Source organism: Equus quagga, chromosome 12 (assembly GCF_021613505.1).
Source record: "Equus quagga isolate Etosha38 chromosome 12, UCLA_HA_Equagga_1.0, whole genome shotgun sequence".
NCBI lineage: Eukaryota > Metazoa > Chordata > Mammalia > Perissodactyla > Equidae > Equus > Equus quagga.
The window spans coordinates 110214332-110235411 of record NC_060278.1 but is presented as its reverse complement, the minus strand read 5'-3'; the positions used below and the strand labels follow the sequence as shown (position 1 = coordinate 110235411).

General features: G+C 60.8%; 1 protein-coding gene across 1 annotated transcript in view; it reads left to right on the top strand.

The window, feature by feature from the left end:
- The window catches only part of LAMA5 (laminin subunit alpha 5), a 51629-nt gene that overhangs the window by 10120 nt on the left and 20429 nt on the right, over window positions 1-21080 (top strand). The window contains exons 3-28 of the mRNA XM_046678391.1: window positions 4818-4935; window positions 5797-5915; window positions 6013-6183; window positions 6397-6494; window positions 10808-10923; window positions 11346-11464; window positions 11630-11720; window positions 12044-12178; window positions 12364-12423; window positions 14576-14716; window positions 14799-14936; window positions 15032-15166; window positions 15250-15384; window positions 15458-15595; window positions 16122-16165; window positions 16390-16495; window positions 16634-16686; window positions 16778-16883; window positions 17357-17456; window positions 17611-17767; window positions 17893-18031; window positions 18232-18374; window positions 18459-18565; window positions 18663-18816; window positions 19347-19507; window positions 19596-19704. Coding sequence (XP_046534347.1) covers window positions 4818-4935; window positions 5797-5915; window positions 6013-6183; window positions 6397-6494; window positions 10808-10923; window positions 11346-11464; window positions 11630-11720; window positions 12044-12178; window positions 12364-12423; window positions 14576-14716; window positions 14799-14936; window positions 15032-15166; window positions 15250-15384; window positions 15458-15595; window positions 16122-16165; window positions 16390-16495; window positions 16634-16686; window positions 16778-16883; window positions 17357-17456; window positions 17611-17767; window positions 17893-18031; window positions 18232-18374; window positions 18459-18565; window positions 18663-18816; window positions 19347-19507; window positions 19596-19704 — 3093 coding nt within the window. The remainder of the gene's footprint in view (window positions 1-4817; window positions 4936-5796; window positions 5916-6012; window positions 6184-6396; window positions 6495-10807; window positions 10924-11345; window positions 11465-11629; window positions 11721-12043; window positions 12179-12363; window positions 12424-14575; window positions 14717-14798; window positions 14937-15031; window positions 15167-15249; window positions 15385-15457; window positions 15596-16121; window positions 16166-16389; window positions 16496-16633; window positions 16687-16777; window positions 16884-17356; window positions 17457-17610; window positions 17768-17892; window positions 18032-18231; window positions 18375-18458; window positions 18566-18662; window positions 18817-19346; window positions 19508-19595; window positions 19705-21080) is intronic.

Sequence of the window (21080 nt, the reverse complement as noted above, 5' to 3'; positions counted from 1 at the left end):
CAGACCATCTGGCCTGACCTGGGCTGGGCTGTAGGGGTGGGGGGACAGGGCCAGGGAGCGCTGGGCAGAACCTGGAAACCCCCCTTCAAGGCAGGGGGACCAAGATTGCCCCTGGGTGGCTGGGGCCTCGGAATCCCTCCCAGACCCGGCTCTGTCGAGGGTCTGGGCCACACAAGGCGTTTGCCCTCCACTCTGGTTGGTGAGCTCCTGCACACCTGGCAGGGGCCCTTCTACCCCTGCCCATCCCCTGTGAGTCCCGCCACCCTGCTCTGCACTTGGGCACCCCGCCCAGCAGAGTGGGGTCGCGGGGGCCTCTGCCTGTTCTCTCTGCATTGCCATGCTTTCTTTTTTCCAGCAGTGGCTTTTCCATTCGCTGTCTCTCTGGGAGCCGGGTCCACATGTGGCCTGTTTTCAGCATCCCTGATCTCGTTGTGTGGATGCCTGTGTTTATTTGCTCAGTTGGGGGCCTGAGTAGACACACCTGCCCTGCCCTGGCCTGGCCCAGCCAGCGCCTGCTGGGGTGATTGTCTTTATGGAGGTTTCCAGATGGGGTCTCTGCCGAGAGGGTGGGCACATTGAGGAGAGGGCAAACCTGGGGGGGCTGGGCCAGGCAGATTTAGTGCAATGGCCCCGAAGGCCGGCCCAGCAGTCTGGGGGGTCCAGGAGGTCTGGGTGCCCCGGGGCTCGCTCCAAGGGGAATGGTCAGGGAGCTAGCCCGGATGCCTGGTCTAGGAGGGGCTTCCTGCCTCCACCCAGCCACAGCCTGGGCCCCGGGCCCGTCCCCAGGAATCGGCATGGGTCTTGCTTCCTGTGGGGCCAGGGCTGAGTCAGAGACTGCCCGGTGATTCACACTGCCAGGCCGAGAGGGTGGGGGCTGGGCCCCCTCCTCCCCCAGGCCAGGGGCCTGAGAAGGGCCTGGGCAGAGGTTGGTATGCTGGCCCTGACCACCGTGTACTCCCGGGGGGTTCCAGCTGTGGCCCTGTCTTAGTGACGTGGGTGCCTGAGCCCAGGAGTCACCCTCTTCCCCCGTGTCAGGGGCTACAGAGACCCCGGGGTGTCTGAACACCAGTTTTCCTCTCGAGCTGTCCTCCTGCTGTCTAGACCGCAGCCCTGTCCCCTGCGCCCTCCCCTCCTGACTCTGCCTGTGGACATCAGGGTGTGTGGTGTGGTGTTGGTGCCCTCTGCAGTGTCCCTGCCCGGTGGCTGCTAGCTTCTGCTTGCCGCTTCCAGGGCTCTCAGAACCATCGCACCGTCTTGAAAGGCACCAAGTCACCCACAGCTATGCTGTTTATCTTCCCACTGCCCTGAGCCCAGGGAGGGGAAGTGACCACCCAGGGCCACACGGCTCCTGGAGCCTGGAACCCCCCCTGGGCTCCTGCCCGACCCGTGCTCTCTGGGCTCTTGGCACCCTGGCAGACTGATCATGGGGCACGTCCCCTCCTGGGGAGCCCTGGCCCTCCGGTCAGGCTGGGTGTGGGGGCCGGGGGCGATGGCCAAGAGGCAGGTCCGGCTGCTGTCCTGGAGACGTGCCGGCCCCAAAATAGCCAGATTGTTAAAAATAGCTCCGAGGCCTTTGTGGCTTTTGCTTTAAAAGACATTTTTTTCCTTCTGCACAGACTCTGTAGCAGCAGGAAAGGTCAGCCCAACTTGGCAGTGGAGCAGAGTGGGTGGGGCTGGGGGAAGGCTGTGTCCAGCGAGGGCAGGGGTCTGCACCCACCCCGGGTCGTGCCCAGGGCAGCTGTGTGGCCCTGGGAGCTGGGACCAGATTGAGGGTAGATGGGGAGCGCTGAGCACACACCTTCCTTCCTCGCCAGCCTGGGCCAGGGCCTCAGGGACAGCTGTCTGGGGCCTGTATGACAGACGGATGACCAGGTGGACAGACAGACAGAGGCAGGGTCTTTCATTAGCGCATCCCAGCGTGCCGGGTGTGGGGGTGGAAGTCTCATGCTGCCCTTGTCCTGCCTGATCAGTGTCGTCGAGTCAATATTTGTGCAAGTGCTCTCAGCTGGGAAAAATGCGACCGGCCCGCCGACCTGGGGGAGGGACAGAGCTGGCCAGCGGAGGGTGCAGCCTGGTGGCCTCGCTCAGGGAAAGGCGGGGGTGGGTCCCCGGGGACTTGCCGGGAGATTTTAATCTCAAGGGCCTTTGGTAGGGGCCGTGCTGCTGGCCCCCAAGAGCAGCCTGCGTTTGTGTCTCATGCACACCCAGGCCCCCCAGGCTCCCCCTGCCCCACCAGGGTTCCGGGAATGCCTGAGGGTTGGCCAAGGTGCCAGGCTGGGTGTACATCCATCCCCACAGAGGCTTGAGCCCCTCCCCCGACTGGGCGGAGTGAGACGCAAGATGACCTCAGAGCCTGGCAGTGAGTGAATAGGCCTGTGCCCCCCCCCCCCAACCCCCCGGGAAAGGCCTCTCCTGGCTTCACTTGGGCCTGTCCCTACAAACGCCAGGCCTTCTGGGAAGGGCAGGACTCAGAATGGGTGTGTCTCGGGGTCCTGGGACCCTACCCCCTGCCTGGATTCTTAGCAACCTGTGCCTCCTGAGAGCTGGGGCCACAAGGGGTCCACGGTCCCTCCTTCATCCTTCTGTGGGGTCACCACAGCAGCTTCAGGCTGACAAGGGCTAGCGGGTGACTGTGGGCCTCATGCAGCCCTGGAGGGGACTCCCGCTCTTCCCTGTAGCGCCCGTAGTCTCCAGGGCCTAGCTGGCCGGCAGGAGCCCTGCTGGTCTGGGGCAGAAATCCAGAGCACCCAACGCTGGAAGGGGACCTGCTCCCTTGGGCTGGGCAAGGTCCCGCTGAGGGTGCAGTGGGTGGCCTGGGGTGTGACATCACCCTCAAGGCCAGTGGGCAGTTCAAAGCTCACCTGGGGGCATCCCCCTGAGTGGGCCTGGGGTCGGGGGGGTGGGCTCATCCCAGGCCCTCGAGTCGGGCATGGCACCCTCCACGTGTGGCATGTTCACTAGTGTGTCTCTGCCCTTCGTCTCAGGCCCCCAACTCCTCTTGAGTGGCTGGCCCTCCTGTGCAGACTGGGGTGTCCCTGTCCCCCCGCCTGCCCTGCCCAGGTCTCCTTGGAGTCCAAACATACCCCACACAGAGCCCAGCCTGGTAAATGGTCGTCTGGCTTTGTTGTTCCCTTGGCCTCAGGCCGAGCACGGGGAGGGGGAAGGGAAGGGCTCAGTGGCCTCAGAGCTGTGAGGCCTGGAAACTATGGTCAGCATGTAGGGGTGACCAAGGCTGGGGTGGGCGCCAGGGGCTTGCCCCCAGAGGTGTGTGGGCAGGGGTACTCTCAGGTGTGTGTAAGAGTGGAGCCTGCTGAGGTGCCCACCCTCTCGGGGGTCTCGGTGGCCCAGTCTCATCACTGAGGCCACGGGCTGGGCAGCTGCTTCTGCCTGAGCCTGTGGGCTGTTCTCAGTGGACCCAGAGCCCTTTCCTGGGGTTTGTGGCCTGGGGTAGGGGTTCCAGGCACTGACACGGGGACGTCTGTCTCAAGCTGTATGAGGAATAGCTTTGGCAGTGAGACTCCAGCTCCCCAGCCTAGGAGAGCCCTCCAGCCTCCGCGCAACAGTTGCCTTTTAAAAGGGGTACCTAACTACCCTCCCACGTTTCTGCATGTCCGGGGCCCTTGGGCCAGTAAGGATGGGCTGCAGGCAGGAGGGTTTCCCCGAGGAGGTGTCTAAAGTGCCCTGTTTGGGATGTCCCAGGTGGAACTAGGGGCCCAAGGCTGCAGGGCAGGAGGGCAGATGGCCAAGGAGGTGCCCCACCAAGCCCCCAGGGGTACAGGACATGGGGACATCCACAGATGCTGACCTCTGGCTAGGAAGAGATGAGAAGCGAAGCGTGGGCACCTCCCTGGGAGTGAGGTCCAGCCAAGACACAGAAGAGAGCAGGAGAGGCGGGCCTGGGCCTCCTGGCAGGGGGTTGGGGGTTCTGGGTGCCACTGGAGGAGCAGCTTCGCCCTCCCCCTGGCCAGGTGCTGCCCTGACACACTCAGGGCCCAGCGAAGTTCCAGCCTCCAACTCCTGAGCTGGCAGGGTCTCCTCAGCCCGGCCCAGAGAGGGCCCGCATTCCAATCTGTCTCCCCTGTTGGGGCCTCCTGACAATGGCAGGGGCTAGGCCCAAGCTGTTCCATGCCACCTGCCCCCGGGGTCTTCACTGGCCATGCACTGGTCAGCAGGCGAAGGGGGCAGGTCCTGAGTTGGCTCTGAGAATGATGAGGGAGTGACAAGGGTGAAGTTGAGACAAGGTCCCCTGTCCCAGGAGGGGGTTCACCTGCCAGCTGTGTGAGGAGGCCAGGCTCACTTGGGAGCTAGGGATGCTGTCTAGCCACCTGTCCAGGCTGACCACCAGAGCTTTGGGGACAGTAGGATGAGGTCCGGTCTTCACCTTGCCCAGCCCCACTGCCTGGGCCCTGTAAACAGGCTGTCCCCTACCGTGTGCCCCATCTGGCCCCAGTCCCCACCCAGCCTGACTACAGCCTCAGAGCCCACAGGACCAGTGTGGCTCTCTGATCTCCTGGGGCAGGGATGGGCAGGCAGGTGGCCTGAGCTCCCAAGCCCAGGAGGGGAGCCCTTCAGAAACCACGGCTTCCCACCGTTCATCTCTGTGTCCCCGGTCAGGCCTCAGTGGCCACAGGCTGGTCTGCAAGCCCAGAGGCTGCTCCCTGGGCCAGCTGGCCCTGTCCCCTGGGTGCATCTGGCCCTTGCAGGCAAACCCACAGGTGTCCACTGTGAGAAAAGGGAGCCCCATCTCCCAGGGTGTGTGTGCCCATGCCCAAGCATCATGAAGGGCCTCGGGCATCAATACCCTCGCTGCCCCACAGGTTTTCCATGTGGCGTATGTGCTCATCAAGTTTGCCAACTCCCCTCGGCCAGACCTCTGGGTGCTGGAGCGGTCCACAGACTTCGGCCACACCTACCAGCCGTGGCAGTTCTTCGCCTGTGAGTCTCCCAGAGCCAGGGGCTTGCCAGGAGTGTCCCCTGGGGTGGGCTGCCATTTCATGCTTTCTCAAGGTCTCTGGACAGCAGGCCTGCCCTCACACCTGGCTCCTGCATGCATCAGGCCTGTTGGGTGCGGGTTCCTGAAGGCAGGTGGGGTTTAGCGGCTCCCACCCCTGACATGGGCCACAGCTGAGTCCAGGGGCTGGTGGTGCCAGGAATCCTTCGTGCCATCTCTCGGCTCCCTCTGGACTGGCTTCATGCTCCAGCAGCTCCTGAGGTGACAAAGGTGGCCTGTTTAGCTTCCTGGTCAGGAGAGCATGGGGGCCCTGCACCCATGCTCACCAGCCGGCTATGTCATGTGCCACCCCAACCAGTCATGTTGGTGGGGATGCTCCGATTGGGCAGGCATGGGTCACATGTCCCCCCAAAACTCCATGGCCCTAAAGTGGGGACATGGTAGTCCTCTAAAGGACAGCCTAGAACGGAACCCTGAGGACAGGGTTGGGGGGGCCATCCAGGGGGACATTCACTACAGAGAGAGGGACAGGCACAGCAAAGGCCCGGAGGGGTCAGGTCGCACAGTGGGCGACTTCAGAGTCCCTGGGCTTGGGGCAGGGGCAGGGGCCGGTGTGGGTCCCCGCCAAGCCCTCCCAAGAAGGCTCCTCGGTCAGCCAGAGCACCACTCTTTGGCAGAACCGTGTGGGGCTGGCGGTGGCCATCGAGGTGGGTGCAGCCTTCCTGCCCCACAGCGAGGCCGTGAGGCTCAGGAAGTCCAGACACGCAGGGGCATGGCCGTCGGGCCCGGGGTTCCAGGGCTTTCCTGGGGGCCTGTGCCCTCACCTTCTGGTCCACTTCCTGCAGCCTCCAAGAGGGACTGCCTGGAGCGATTCGGGCCGCGGACGCTGGAGCGTGTCACGCGGGACGACGATGTCATCTGCACCACGGAGTACTCCCGGATAGTGCCACTGGAGAACGGCGAGGTGGGCCCCAGAGTGGGGCTGGGGGGCAGCCCGCGGGGTCCTGGCCGGTCTGATCGTGGCGACCAGGCCCTGGCCTGACCCTCCGCCTTGTCTGCAGATCGTAGTGTCCCTGGTGAACGGGCGGCCGGGAGCCACCAACTTCTCCTACTCACCCTTGCTGCGCGACTTCACCAAAGCCACCAACATCCGCCTGCGCTTCCTGCGCACCAACACGCTGCTGGGCCACCTCATGGGCAAGGCGCTGCGGGACCCCACCGTGACCCGCCGGGTGAGCACGCGGGCTGGGTGGGCCAGGCCAGGCTGGTGTGGGCAGTGTGGGTGGGCCAGGCGGCTAGGCTGGGCTGGTGTGGGCAGCGTGGGGTGGTCCAGGCAGTGTGGGTGGGCTGGTGTGGGCAGCGTGGGGTGGTCTGGGTGGCGTGGGCGGGCCAGGTGCTTGGCCGGGCTGGTGTGGTGGGCCACGGTGCTCATGCCATGGGTACAGTACTATTACAGCATCAAGGACATCAGCATCGGCGGCCGCTGTGTCTGCCATGGTCACGCAGATGTCTGTGATGCCAAAGACCCCACAGACCCCTTCAGGTGAGGCCGTCGGTCCCTGCCCATCCCCCTCATCCCTTGCCCAACCCAGGGAGGAGTTCCATTGCCCACCATGTCCCTGTCCCCGTGTGTCCTGCACCAGCTACCACTTGTGGCCTCAGTTTCCCCATGTGCACAGTGAGGGGAAGGCAGTGCCATGGGGAGCCTCCCTGAGGTGCCCTGTGCCTGGGTTGGGCCTATTTGTCCTGCTGCCAGCAGAGGTGGGGTTCTTGTTTGGACCCCTGAACCAGCTGCCCCTCTCGCCTCAGGAGAAGCCCAGGGCCCTATGGAGGGGAGTGAGAGAGGGAGGTGATGGGCCTGAGGCTGCCTGTCTCTGTCCTCCGGGGTGGGTGGGGTGCTCCCCCACCTGCCCTCAGGCCACAACGACACAGTCCCTGCTGCCCCCCCCCCGACCTTTGCCCTCCACTCTAGTCAGGGGCCACAGCCCAGGACAAGGAGTCACCCAGAGAGCCCTGTCTGACATGCGCTGTGCTCACCCAGCTCGGGGCAGCTGAGGCCTCCAGAGAGGGTCCAGATCCCAGGAGTCTGCATCTGTAACAGGCTGCCTGTAGATGTTGTGTGCCTGAGTGGCTCCAGGCACCCTAATTCGGCCATGAGTGTTCACCAAATTAACAGCTGGAGCCTGGCACTAGGCCAGGGCTGTCCTCTTCCTGCCTTGCAGCAGCCCTGGCGGTGGTTCCTTCCTTCATTCGTTCCTCCTTCCTACCTTCTGTCAGCAACTGTGTGTTCAGCTAACATATGCTGGGCTCTGCTCCTGCACTGGGGACACGGTCCCACCCAGGAACACCTGTTCTGGGAAGACAGGGAGCATGCAGACCTGTATCCAGCGCAGTGGTCCTACAGGGCTGAGTGCTGTGGGCTCATGAAGCAGGGACGGGGGTGCACAGAGAGAGGCACAGCAGGACCTGCCACGGGGAGCCCGGGACAAGGTTCCTGGGCACCCCCAGCGGGGAGCTGGCAATCTCCCCCAGCTACTTCCATCACCTTGAAATTGTGCAGCCCCCCACTTCATGCGCTTGGATTTTGGACCTGCTCCGTGCCTTCCGCTGGGGTTTTATCGCTCTGTCCACACCCCAGTTTATAGGGGAGGCAAGTGAAGCCCAGACAGCACAGAAGCTCACCCCTGTTCTCACGGTCAAAGCTGCACCAAGAGGCAAACCCAGACCTCTTCAGGTGTGGCCAGTGGGTCTGAAGGAGGGAGGGGTGCAGTCCCCCTAGCTGGGGGGCTCAGGCCGGCTGCTTCCCTCCCGCAGGCCCTCAGGACCCACCTGGCCCTCCAGCCTCAGTGCAGCCTGGGCCAGGCTCCTGCCCACAGCATCAGGCGCCGAGCTCAGGGGCAGTTGATTGCTCTGGGAAATTAAGTGCCAAGTGGGAACTCGTGAGAGCTGGGAGGGGAACCTGCTAGGCAGCCAGATGAGCCTCGGAGGAGAAGCAGGCCTGCCCTCACCTGCTGGGAAGGCGCCGCGTCCACCTGACTCACCTGCACGTGGGGGTGGAATGAGCTCAGCTCACCCTGCAGGGAACGAGTGATGATGTGGACTGGGCATCTTCCCCAGAACCACAGCACCAACGCTCTCACACACCAATGTCCCGAAATAATTAACCTGCCAGGTTCTCACTGCACCCATTTCCCACTACCTCTGCCCCTCCAGCTGGCTTGTCTCTGCCCCTTTACCTCCATCACCATCACCACCAGCTCCAACACCCCTACCTGTAGCACTGTCACCACTCCTACCATCACCATCACCTCCTCCACCGTCAGCTGTGCTTCCAACCCCACCTGTACCCTCTCTCCCACCTCCATTGTCAACCCCATCATTTTGAGTGCTGACAACCTGCCCGGCTCTGTACTGAACCTCTCATTCATTCTCACCCTTTCCCTTGATTTGAAAGTTACACGTTTTGTTTCTGTTGGTACCTGAGTCCGTTCCGTAGCATGGATGGCTTATAAACGGACATTTCCTTCTCACAGTTCTGGAGGCTGGCGAGGACCTGCTCCCTGGTTCACAGATGACAGCTTCTTGCTGTGTCCTCACGTGGTGGAAGGGGGAAGAAAGCTCTCTGGGGTCCCTGTATAAGGACACTAATAGCGTTCATGAGGCTCCACCCCATCACCTAATCACCTCCCAAAGGCCCCACCTCCACACAGCGACTGTCACCTGGGGGGTAGGTTTCACATGTGAATTTGGGGGGGGGGACATTCAGTTGGTGACCCTGTTACATTCCTTTCCTCCTCCTGTTTACTGTCAGGCATACCTGACTTAACTGAATCCAGAGTTAACCAGCTCTTCTGCCATCTCCCTGATGACATGGCCCGAGTGCCCTGGCCCCATGTGGGGTTCTGCCCAGCGGAGCTCCATCGCCACTGCCTGTGGAGCTGCCCACTTGTCTCCCCAGTCCCTTGTTCTCTTTGCACCCAGGAACTCGGTTTCCTTCTCCTGAAATGCATCTTCAGCTGTTCTTTCCACGGGAGTCTGTTAGTCGTCGTCTGGAGATGGCCGTTTCGCTTCCTCTTGGGTGATAATGGAGCTGACTGCAGAATTCCTGGTTGGCGCCGTGTCTCTCAGCACTTTGGAGAGCTCGTCTCACTGTCTCTGGCGTCTCTTGATGGTTGGGAGAGGCCGCCGTCACCTGCACCAGTGTCTGCCTTTTCTGGATGTTTCCATGATCTTCTCTTGATTCTCTGCAGATTCACTCTGGTGTCAAGGAGTGGACATGTATTCTGTTGCTCAGGACTCAAGCTGTTTGAATCTGAGAATAGGTGTCTTCATTAACTCAAGACCATTCTTGGCCCTTGGCTCTCTGACTGTTGGCTGTCCCGCCACCTGCCTCTTTTCTCTTTCTGGAATTCTCCTTACACAGACGGGACCTTCTCAAGGTTTCCTTCTGTCTCAGAACTTCTCGTATTCCGTCCTCTCATCTGAGCTGCTTTCGGGATGGTTCCTCCGGTTCACCGACCCTCTCTTCAGCTGTGTCTGACCTTCTGTGTAGCCCTTCTATTGGGTCTTTCATTTCAATGATTTTATTTTCCTTTACAGAAATTTTGATTGGTCTTTGGTCAACATGTGCCTATTTTTCATAGCATTGCGTTGTTTTGTTTCAGATTCCTTCAGTTACAATCTTTACACAGCCTTCTTTTCTGGTTTCTATGTGATTGCTCCGTTAAGGGAAGTTCTGGGGTCGAGTCTTGCTGTGGCCGCGCTGGCTGACGCTCCTGTGCTGTTCCCCTGCGAGTTCGGCTGGGCGTCATCCGTGCGGTGCCGTGGGCCCTGCCTTGGGAAGACTCCCTCCAGACTGGTTTTGTGATGGCTTTCACCAAACACCCCCGGGCATCTCTAGCCCGGCACCGCTCTTTATGTTACTTTCTTGGTTTAGAGGTGCCTTGACCATGTAGATTATTGAAAAATCAAACACAGGCCTCTGGCTGCAGGTCCTCGGAGCCGGGTGAACGCAGACCGGCTTCCTGCAGTTACCTGCTGTGGCAGGCTGTTCCTGTGTCCTCTCCTCCTGAGGCCCCTACATGTCCCTGGACTCTGTCAGGCACCGGGGTGACTCCAAGGCCTTGTGGACCCTCGTGGGGGACGGGCTGGGCTCACATGATTTGAAGTTCGGGTCTTGTCTTCCTGGACTGGCATCTGGGGTGCTGCTCAGGACACGCGCAGCGCTGCAGCCGTGGCGCTGGCCTGGGCCACGGAGCAAACAGCCCGGGACGGGGCTGTGATCCCTGCCCCACCTCAGCTGAGTTGTGGAGGTGTGTGCCGAGAGGTGGGGCTTTGGCACGGTTGTCCTGTGCGGTAGGTGGCTCAGTCCTCAGCTGTGACCAGCTGTCCCCCTGCCCACTGAGCCAACAGGAGCTGCTCTCCAGGACAGCAGGCAGGGTTCCAGCCCTCTGACTCGTGTCCACCCATGGCTGGAAGAGGAAGCAATTCTTGGCCACTTGCCCCTGGGAGGTGCCCTGGACGTATGGGGGCGTCTGGCTGAGCTCAGGGCTGCCTGCTGGGCAAGACCTGAACCTCAGAGCTGGCCCATGAAGGCTGTGAGCTTGGCCGTGGGTCCTAGCCCTGGTGGGGAGGGCATAGCTTGATCTCGAAGGACCCAGGGCTCCAGGCTGACCTGCAGGCAGGGACTACTGACCACTCACTACCCTGCCCCAGGCCCCACCCACCAACACATACCCCTTCCCCAGCTCCCATCCTCCACGAAGGCCCTACCTAGCCCCTACTGCCTCTGCTTCCTTGGGTCCCTCTGGGTCCACCGTGGGGCTGAGCCCTTCTTGTGCCCTGTGTCCCCCACAGGCTGCAGTGCGCCTGCCAGCACAACACATGTGGGGGCTCCTGTGACCGCTGCTGCCCTGGCTTCAACCAGCAGCCATGGAAGCCTGCCACCACCGACAATGCCAACGAGTGCCAGTGTGAGTGTCCCCCCACGTACACACTCTCACACACACTCTTGCACAACATTCTCACATGCACTCACATGCGCAGGTGCTTACCTAACGCTGACAGCACTCACATGCACACACAATGCTCACCCACATGTTCGTGTGTACACTCAAATGCATATGCATGCACAACGCACGCCCCCGCGTGTGTTCACACACACACTTGCACAGTGCTCACAATGCGCTCACTCACTCACTGACACACACGTGTATACACACTTATGCACATGTGTGTTGTTGGCACACTGAGGCAACATGGCACGTTCTGCCATCTGAGCCAGGCCACACCTGGGGTCGTCTTTGATTTGTGGGACGTGCCCTGGGGGTCCCAGCAGTCCCAGCCAGGCCGGGTGATGGAGGGCCGTCTGACAGCTAATCCCCCTTCTCTCCAGCCTGCAACTGTCACAGCCATGCCCACGACTGCTACTACGACCCCGAGGTGGACCGGCGCAATGCCAGCCAGAACCAGGACAACATCTACCAGGGTGGGGGCGTGTGCATCGACTGCCAGGTGGGGCCGGGCTGCTGCCAGGCCTGCGTTGGGGGCTCAGGAGACTGAGGCACTCGGCGTGGGTGGGGCCCTGTGCAGGAGGGCAGGCGTGGGGCTGAGGGTGCAGTTGGGTCACCTGGGGCCGGGGGTGGAGTGTCCCTGGACTCAGCGGCCCTGCACCCCCAGCATCACACCACCGGCATCAACTGTGAACGCTGCCTGCCCGGCTTCTACCGCACCCCAGACCAGCCCCTTGACTCACCATACGCCTGCCGCCGTGAGTGCGATCGGCCTGGGTGGGGTTTCCAGGGGAGCAGGGTCTGCCCGGGTAGGGGTGTCCTAGGGCAGGGACATCCTAGGTCTTGGGGTTCTGCCCAGGCAGGAACGTCCCGGGAACAGGGTCTGCGCAGGCAGGGGTGTCCCAGGGCCTCAGGCTCCCTGCGGCCCCGGGGCCCTTGCACTGCTCTGGGAGTCCTGGCCACAGCTCTCATCCCACTACTCAGACTGGTAGGCAAAGACCGCCCCTTCCTGGACCAGCCCCCCGGGGCCTGACAGCCCTGGGCTTGGGGTCTCAGGACCTCCTGCTTCCGCCCCACCCAGGCTGCAACTGCGAGTCGGACTTCACCGATGGGACGTGTGAGGACCTGACGGGCCGCTGCTACTGCCGGCCGAACTTCACAGGGGAGCGGTGCGACGCGTGTGCCGAGGGCTTCACCGGCTTCCCGCGCTGCCACCGTGAGGGCGCCGGCCTGGGGGCGGGGGCCTGGGGCTCGGAGCGCCCGAGCATCACTGCCTGCTGGGCCCCGGAACCCTGGGGTGGGGGGACCCCAGGGGGGGCCTTTTGTCGGGCCTGCATCTCCAGCTGTCGGAGACACCCAGGGTGGCCCGGCCTGGCTGACGCGTGTGTCTCCTCCCCTCAGCGGTGCTCTCCTTCCCCAACGACACCGGGGAACAGGTGCTGCCGGCCGGACAGATCGTGAGTAAGTGGCCCCCAAGGCCCCCGCCCTGCCCTGGGCCCCAGTGAAGCAGTGGGGCAGGAGGGGGCCCCATGAAGGCCCTGCAGAGAGGGAGGATTTTCATCTTACCTTATTTTGGGTTCTTTTATTTTTATGCAAATAGTTCATATTCAAGCTAAAAAACCTTCAAAAATATAAGTAAGCATAAGGTTGAAGAAAAAGTTATCCAGAATCATCCCGCTTCCAGATAGTCCCTCTGCCCACCGCGGGAGCCTCGCCATGCACATGCACACTTGGCCGTGACCAACATTGACGTTTACTGTGCACACTGTTTTGTACTCGCGTCTTCACCCACCACAGTCCTGTAAACATGTCATTTCCTGGTCTCTGTGGCTCGGACAGATGTAGCTGTTACTTAACCAACCCCCAGTTGTTGGAAATTTAGGTTCTTTCCAGATTTTTTTCTAGATAGTGCTACGATAAACATCCTTGCGGCTAAAGCTTTCCATAAATTCTTAATTATTTCCGTAGGACAATTTCCTAGAAGGTTCTGCCCAGGCTAGATGTGCACGTCTGGGGCATTTGTCTGTAGCTCACCAAGTAGCTCCCTTAAAATAAAGTACTCTACCAGCCTGGAGTTACCTTAGCAGCATTCACACACGTCAGTCAGGTCATTGTTGTCGCTAGGAAGTAACGTTTATTCTTATCGTCAGCTTGATTGGCTAAAGATACTCTCCTCGGTTCAGAGATGCATTTCTCCCTTTTGCCTGCTTCTGGGGTTGGGATGTATCTTTTGGTTGGTGGCACATCATAGTCTGATTGGCAGGTGTTTTCCTTTCATCACAGGACATAAAATAATGGTGTGCTTTCTAATTGGTGGTGGTGGAGGTCTGAGTGCATTTGGTATTTCGTTGTTTGTAGCTGTGTGGTTTCATTTCTGGGCTCTCAGTTCTGTTCCATCGGTCTGTGTGTCTGTTCTTCTGCCAGTACCGTGCTGTTTTGACTACTGTAGCTTTGCAGTATATTTAGAAGTCAGGGAGTGTGATGCCTCCAGCTTTGTTCTTTTTTCTCAGGATTGCTTTGGCTATTCGGGATATTTTGTGTTTTTCTAGTGGGGCCGGGTCAGGGATACTGCTAAACATCCTGCAGTGCACAGGATAGCCCCCACCCCCATAATAAAGAGTTACCCAGCCCAGAATGTCAGTGGTGCCGAGGTTGAGAAACACTGAGTTAAAAAGCTCTTAATCTGCCTCAGGGTGTACCTTGGCTAGGGGGGCCCCATAGGGTTGATAAGCTGAGTTGTCATTACTGTTCCTTTCTAAACAATGTATCATTTCAGTTTCCATGTTCCTTTCCACCTGAGTTATTTAGAAGAGTGTTCCTAACTCCGGGTGGTTAGATATCCTTTCTGTCCTTTTTTTGATGGTTCAGTCCTAGTTTTATTGCATCTTGCTCAGATTTAGTAGTCTGATAATTTCTGGGTTTTCCTTTTAGAGTGAAACTGACGCCTTTGGGTTTTATCTCATGAAAGTGACAGAGACTATGGCTGCTGTCGGTAGGGCTTGCTCCTGCCTTTATTGTATCATTTCTCCCTTCCTGTACATTTTTCCCTTCCAGCCTGTTGCCAGATTGAGCAACAAAAGGTGCTTGGGTTGGTTGGTTTGCGTTTCCTCCTCAGGGGGTTTGCAAGTTCTGTTTCTATCTTCTGGTCAGTCCCATGGTTATTCTTACATTTTTGATAAATATCAAGTCATCATATTGTATCAGTTACAAAAATTGCATAGCATTTATGACCCTGTTTTCATGCATAAGTTAAGACATTTAGCACACTTTTTCTTCCTTCTTCCCGACCCCCAGAATTATTTATAAAGACTAGAGTTTTCTCTTTGCCTTGTTATGTTTTGTTCTTACGTTTTTCTCTGGTTGTGTTAATGCCTGCAGTTGACTTGGTATCAATGTTATAAACAACTAGTCATATGTGTTTACAGTTGTCCTGATTTCACGCACACCACTGTTATCTCAAAGCGTCGGCTCTCCCTTCTTGGGATTTCTGCTGTCTTTCAGTTTTGTAGGAACATAGTATAAGTGTAAGGAGATGAGTTTGAGGAGGTTTCCCAGCAGGGAGGGCTCGGGTCTGCAGGGCATCTGAGACTCCCCTCCTCTCCCCCCTCTTCAGACTGTGACTGCAGTGCCGCCGGGACCCAGGGCAATGCCTGCCGGAAGGACCCAAGGGTGGGACGCTGTGTATGCAAACCCAACTTCCAGGGCACCCACTGCGAGCTCTGTGCCCCAGGGTTCTACGGCCCAGGCTGCCAGCGTGAGTCCAGCCCTGTCCCTGTCCTTGCATGGACACTGAGAGCCTGGCCCCTCTCTGACAAGTATGCCACCCCTCCCTGCAGCATGCCAGTGTTCCAGCCCCGGTGTGGCAGATGGTGAGTGTGACCGGGACTCGGGCCAGTGCAAGTGCCGGACTGGCTTCGAAGGGGCTGCCTGTGACCGCTGTGCCCCCGGCTACTTCCACTTCCCTCTCTGCCAGTGTGAGTGAGGCCTCCCCCAGTGGGCACAGCTGGGTGTGGGGCCCAGGCTTGGGCTGCCCAGCTCAGGGCCCCCTGGGCACTTCTCCACTCCACAGTGTGCGGCTGCAGCCCTTCAGGGACCCTGCCCGAGGGCTGTGACGAGGCTGGCCGCTGCCTATGCCGACCTGAGTTTGATGGCCCTCACTGTGACCGCTGCCGGCCCGGCCACCACGGCTACCCTGACTGCCGTGGTGAGCAAAGGGCCCAGGTGGAGCCTAAGTGGGGCAGGAGGCCACCCGTAGGCATCCAGAGCCTGACTCTGTGTCCCCTGCAGCCTGTGCCTGTGACCCCCGGGGTGCCCTGGACCAGCTCTGCAGAGTGGGTGGCATATGCCACTGCCGCCCTGGCTATATGGGGACCACCTGCCAGGAGTGCAGCCCCGGCTTCCACGGCTTCCCCGACTGTGCCCGTGAGTGCCCTTGTGAGAGGCCGGGAGGGCGGCTGTGTCCGCACCACGTGCCCACACCCATCCTCCTCCCCAGCCTGCCACTGCAATGCCGACGGCTCCCTACATGCGTCCTGCGACCCTCGCAGTGGGCAGTGCAGCTGCCGGCCCCGTGTGACGGGGCTGCGGTGTGACACATGTGTGCTCGGTGCTTACAACTTCCCCTACTGTGAAGGTGAGGCTGGTGCAGCATGTGTCGCATGCTGGGTTCACATGTGCACTTTTGTGTGCTGGGTGTTCCCGTGACTGTTCGCGTGCTCTGCTTGCCCACACGTGTGCTCATGTTGTGCTTCACACGCTGCAGTCCCTGAACGTGTGTGTGCGTGTGTGTGCGTGTGCTGCGTGAGTGTCCACGCACGTTTTTATGTGTGTGTTCTTGGATGTGTGTGTTCACTTATTTGTGTTCACGTGCGGTACATGGATCCATGTGTTCACGTGCTTTGTGCACACATGTGCTTGTGTGGCTGTTCGTGCATGGTGCATGTTCACACGTGTTCACATGCTCTGTGTGCTGGTTGCATGTTCATAACCCATGTTGTGGGGACCACAGCACAGAGGCACAGGTTTTCATGCTTGTTCATATGTGTGGGAGGTGGGTGTGCTGGCTCCCATGGAGCTGTGAGTCCTGGCTGGGCCTGGGCAAGCCGCTGGCCATTGGGGTCGGGGACCAAGGAATGACCATGGTCCGGGTGTCTCCACAGCTGGCTCCTGCCACCCTGCTGGCCTGGCCCCAGCTGTTCCTGAGGTAAGCCCTGGTCAGCCCTCACTGGGGGGATGGGTGTGGCCCAGTGAGACCATTGCTTCCTTCTGCTGCTCAGTTGTCACAGCAGCCTCAGGGCCCACCTCCTCCCCAGTAGTCCTCTGTCCGCACTCCAGGAACATGCCAGAGACAGGGCAGGGCTCCAGGGCTTAGGGTTGTGGGCAAGAGGACAGGGACCCACTCTGACCCTCAGTCTCATCTTCTCCCAGGCACAGGCCCCCTGTACGTGCCGGGCTCATGTGGAGGGACCAAGCTGCGATCGCTGTAAACCCGGGTTCTGGGGACTGAGTCCAAGCAACCCTGAAGGCTGTACCCGTGAGTGTGCTGGAGTGGGTATTGGGGGTGCTGGGGGCGCCGGGAGGTGAGGGCTGGCCTCACAATCCTGAGCAGGATGGAGTCCAGGCCCTCCTGCCCCTCCCCCATCTCAAGCTTGCCCTGCCCCCGTCCCCCCAGGCTGCAGCTGCGACCCCAGGGGCACACTGGGTGGAGTTACCGAGTGCCAGCTGGTGAGTCCGAGGGCCGAGGTGCTGGGGGCTGTGGGGGCCGGCGTGTCGAGACCCTCCCCTGCCTGGTCCCACCTTCTCCCTCGGTCCCCAGGGCAGCGGCCAGTGCTTCTGCAAGCCCCACGTGTGTGGCCAGACCTGCGCGGCGTGCAAGGATGGCTTCTTCGGGCTGGACCGGGCTGACTACTTCGGCTGCCGCAGTAGGTCCTCGCTCACTCGCCCCTCTGACTGTGTCATGGAGGAGGCTGAGCCAGGATGGGACCGGTGGGGCCAGGGCCTGGGCACGGGGAGGCCCAGATGTTGGACTGTCACTCATTGAGCTGCTTCTGGATGCCTGGCCAGGCCTGTGCGGGGTGTGGGAGAGAGGGGGCACTACCGTCTCTGCCCTCAATCCTCCTCCCCTCCAACCTGCACCCCTGGTGGACGTCGCTAGTCAATCCCGGCTCCCTTGCCCCCGAGCCTGGACTCAGAACCTCTGGTGTCCAGAGCCCCAGGCAGCCTCGAGTGCTAGACAGAAGATGCCTTCTCAGACCCGGTTGCTCTCGGCAGAGGGTGGACAGAGCCCCAGGGGCCTGTCTCTGAGGCCGGAGCAGGCTCCTGAGCCAGGGGGCTGTGGGAGGAGCACTAAGGCAAGGGGGCTGGGCCGCGTTGACCTCACTCCCTCCCACTGCAGGCTGCCGCTGTGATGTTGGTGGTGCGCTGGGCCAGGGCTGTGAACCGAGGACAGGCGCCTGCCGGTGTCGCCCCAACACCCAGGGCCTCACCTGCAGCGAGTGGGTGCCCCCCGACAAGGCAGGGGCAAGGGGCTCGGGGAGGCGGCTTGTCCACTGGGCTGCTCCCTGGGGACCATGGTGGGCTGTGCAGGGCCAGTGCCTGCCCTGCCCAGCCAGGATGGCGGCTGCCCCTGACCACCCCTGCTGTGGCCAGGCCAGCGCGGGACCACTACCTCCCCGACCTGCACCACCTGCGCCTGGAGCTGGAGGAGGCGGCCACGCCTGAGGGCCACGCCGTGCGCTTCGGCTTCAACCCCCTGGAGTTCGAGAACTTCAGCTGGAGGGGCTATGCGCAGATGACGCCCATCCAGGTGGGTGTGGCGCAGCCCCAGCCCCCGGCTCGGGGCTTGAGCTGGTGGGCAGGCCCCTGCGGTCCCAGGACCAGGCTGAGAATGGCCAGGGAGGGGAGACCCTGATTTTCCACACCTCCCCACAGCCCAGGATCGTGGCGAGGCTGAACGTGAGCTCCCCTGACCTCTTCCGGCTGGTCTTCCGATACGTCAACCGTGGGCCCACAAGTGTGAGTGGGCGGGTGTCTGTGCGAGAGGAGGGCAAGTTTGCCACCTGCACCAACTGTGAGTGTTGGCGGGGGTGCCCCTGCCCCTCCCGCCCGCCCTCCCCCTGCCCCCACTCACGCCTCAATCCCACCCAGCCCCAGCCCTGCCTTGGGCCCGCGCGAGGGTGGGGAGGTTAGCCTGTCCGCTGGCCCTGGGCAATGTGCGGCGTGGGCTGGCTGGTAGGCTGTGTCCGGGAGTCTCACTGTCCTTGCTCCCAGGCACAGAGCAGAGCCAGCCGGTGGCCTTCCCGCCCAGCACGGAGCCTGCCTTCGTCACCGTGCCCCGGAGAGGCTTTGGGGAGCCCTTCGTGCTGAACCCTGGCACTTGGGCCCTGCTCGTGGAGGCCACAGGGGTGCTCCTGGTGAGGCAGGGGCTGAGCAGGGCGGGGCGGGGCGGGGCGGGGCGGTGGTTAGGGCCATGGTACCCACTGCCCGCTCTGCCCCAGGACTATGTGGTCCTGCTGCCTAGCGCCTACTACGAGGCGGCCCTCCTGCAGCTGCGGGTGACCGAGGCCTGCACGTTCCGGCCCACTGACCAGCGCTCTGCAGAGAAGTGAGGGTCGGCCCGATGGGCGGGGGCATGGGGCCCGACCCTCACTGTGCTCAGGCCGCCTGCCCCTGCTGACCACAGACCATGTCCCCCTTGGCAGCTGCCTCCTGTACACCCACCTGCCCCTGGACGGCTTCCCCTCGGCCACTGGGCCCGAAGCCCTCTGTCGTCATGACAACAGCCTTCCTCGGCCCTGCCCCACGGAGCAGCTCAGCCCCTCCCACCCGCTGCTGGCCGCCTGCATAGGCAGTGACGTGAGTGTCTCTGGGGCCCCACAGAGGGGCGGCCGAGTGGGGTCAAGACCTGTGGGGAGGTGTACCCTTGGCCTGGGAAATAGGGGTCCGTGTTGCAGTGACAGGACACAGGTGCAGGGTGAGAGAGATGCGGGCGAGGCCGTGGGTTTGACCGGGAGTCAGAACACCCTCGGGCCTCGTCTGTAAATGGTATTGACGGCTCCAGCCCTCTGCTGATCACAAACAGGTGTTGGGTCTTTTATTCACTCCAAGACTCGGGCCAGACCTCTGGGCACTCAGCAGCGGTGAGGCCAGTGGGCCTCAGGTGGGCAGGGGAGGCTCGGAGTGAGCAGAGGTTGCAAGGTGGCGGCTGAGGCAGTGTCGTGGGAGGAGTGGCCCAGGCAACCGGGACAGCAGGTGCACAGGCCCTCAGACCAGCGGGAGGAGGCTCTGAGGGAGGACAGTGGGAAGAGCCACGTCCAGGGAGCACATGGAGTCCTGTTCTCCAGGTGGGGGCTGGGGCGGGGCCTCTGACTGTCCTGTCCCCCCAGGTGGATGTCCAGCTGCAGGTGGTGGTGCCGCAGCCAGGCGACTATGCCCTGGTGGTGGACTACGCCAATGAGGACACCCGCCAGGAGGTGGGCGTGGCCGTGCACACTCCCCAGCGGGCCCCTCAGCAGGGGGCACTCACCCTCCACCCCTGTCCATACAGGTGCATGGGGTCGGGGGCTAGGGGGCTGGAGAGGAGGGCTCGGGCCCCAGGGCTGCCCCACCCACTGACCACCCCTGCCCGGCCCCAGCACCCTGTGCCGAGGTGCTGTCCTGGACGCCCAGCACCACCTGGTGGTCTTCCATCTGGACACAGAGGCCAGCATCCGGCTCACAGCTGAGCAGGCGCGCTTCTTCCTGGTAAGGTCCTGCCCCTTGACCTGCACGGTCCCCACGACCTCCCGTGGGGTCAGGTCTCCTATCTGATCTTAAGCACATTCAGAGGTAGGGAGAAGAGTGCAGGGGGCCCAGGTCCCCGTCACCAGCCCCACCCACAGCTCCTGGTCCCGAGTCTTCTAGAACACCCCTTACCTGCAGGGTTTTTTCCCTGTGAGCACAAAATGTCTATTTATTTAGAAGTAGTGCTCACAGCCATGGCAGCCGTGAAAGGGGAAGTACGATGCACTGGAGCTGGAGTGGAATGAAAGTGACCTTAACCAAAGACTGCTTTTTTGGTATAATTTGCAAAAACATGTCCATATGTGAACAGCACCCCTCCCCTGGGTTAGGAGGGAGCCTGCTCACCGGGTCCTGAAGCTTAAGTTCACCAGCGTCGTGGTGATTTGCTTCTGTACCAACCTCACGGAGTTGTGAGCATTAAATCACAGACCAGATACGTGCAAACCTGTTTTGTAATCACTAAATCCTGTGCAATAGTCGTCGTTATTCTGATGCACAGAACCAAGTGTAAAAATTTATTCTGCAAGTAACAGAACGGATGACGTCGGCTCTCACAGAACCTCTTGCAGTCATTACGTTTCCCTTGGCCTTTGAAAAGTTTACGTGGGTAATACACGCACGCATTTTTACTGAAGTATCAATCATCAATGAGAGGCTTGTAATACAGTCACCCCCCCATCCTGCATTTTCCTTTTTCTCTTTTTTTGATGTTTTTTTCAATCATTTTATTGAGGGCGTAATGGTTTATATATTGTGTGATTTCAGGTGCACATTGTTATTTATCAGCTTCTGCATAGACTGCGTCATGTTCACCACCAACAGTCTGGCTTTCACCCATCACCACATATATGTGCCCTTTACCCCTTGGCCCACCTCCCAACCCCCTTCCTGTCCCCACATCTTTCCAACTCCACTCTCCAGAGTCAGTGTTTCTGCCATGTTGCTAATAGCATGGACCACGTTGCTTTCTCCTGAGTGGTCGATGCTGGACACCACAGTCTGCCCTCGCCCACGGCTCTGCCACTGGGGACAAGGGTGTTTTAAACTTGCTGTTTCGTGTACATGGGAAAGGACCCACAGCACACAGGCCAGCGCATTTCTCCCGGCCCCAGCACCCAAGCCAGGAAGCAACACGGCCCACCGACGGCCCTCAGGCCCCTGGGGTCACACCTCCCCACGCTGACCACACTGCTTAGTTTGCTTGCTCCGGAACTTTCTGTAACTGGGACACCTGGGTTCCTCTTTTGTGCTGCGTCTTTCGCCAACTCCATGTTGGAGATGGATCTGTGGGGTCACTGAGTCTGTGCAGTGTTTCTTGTCTTCGCTGTAGGGTTTTC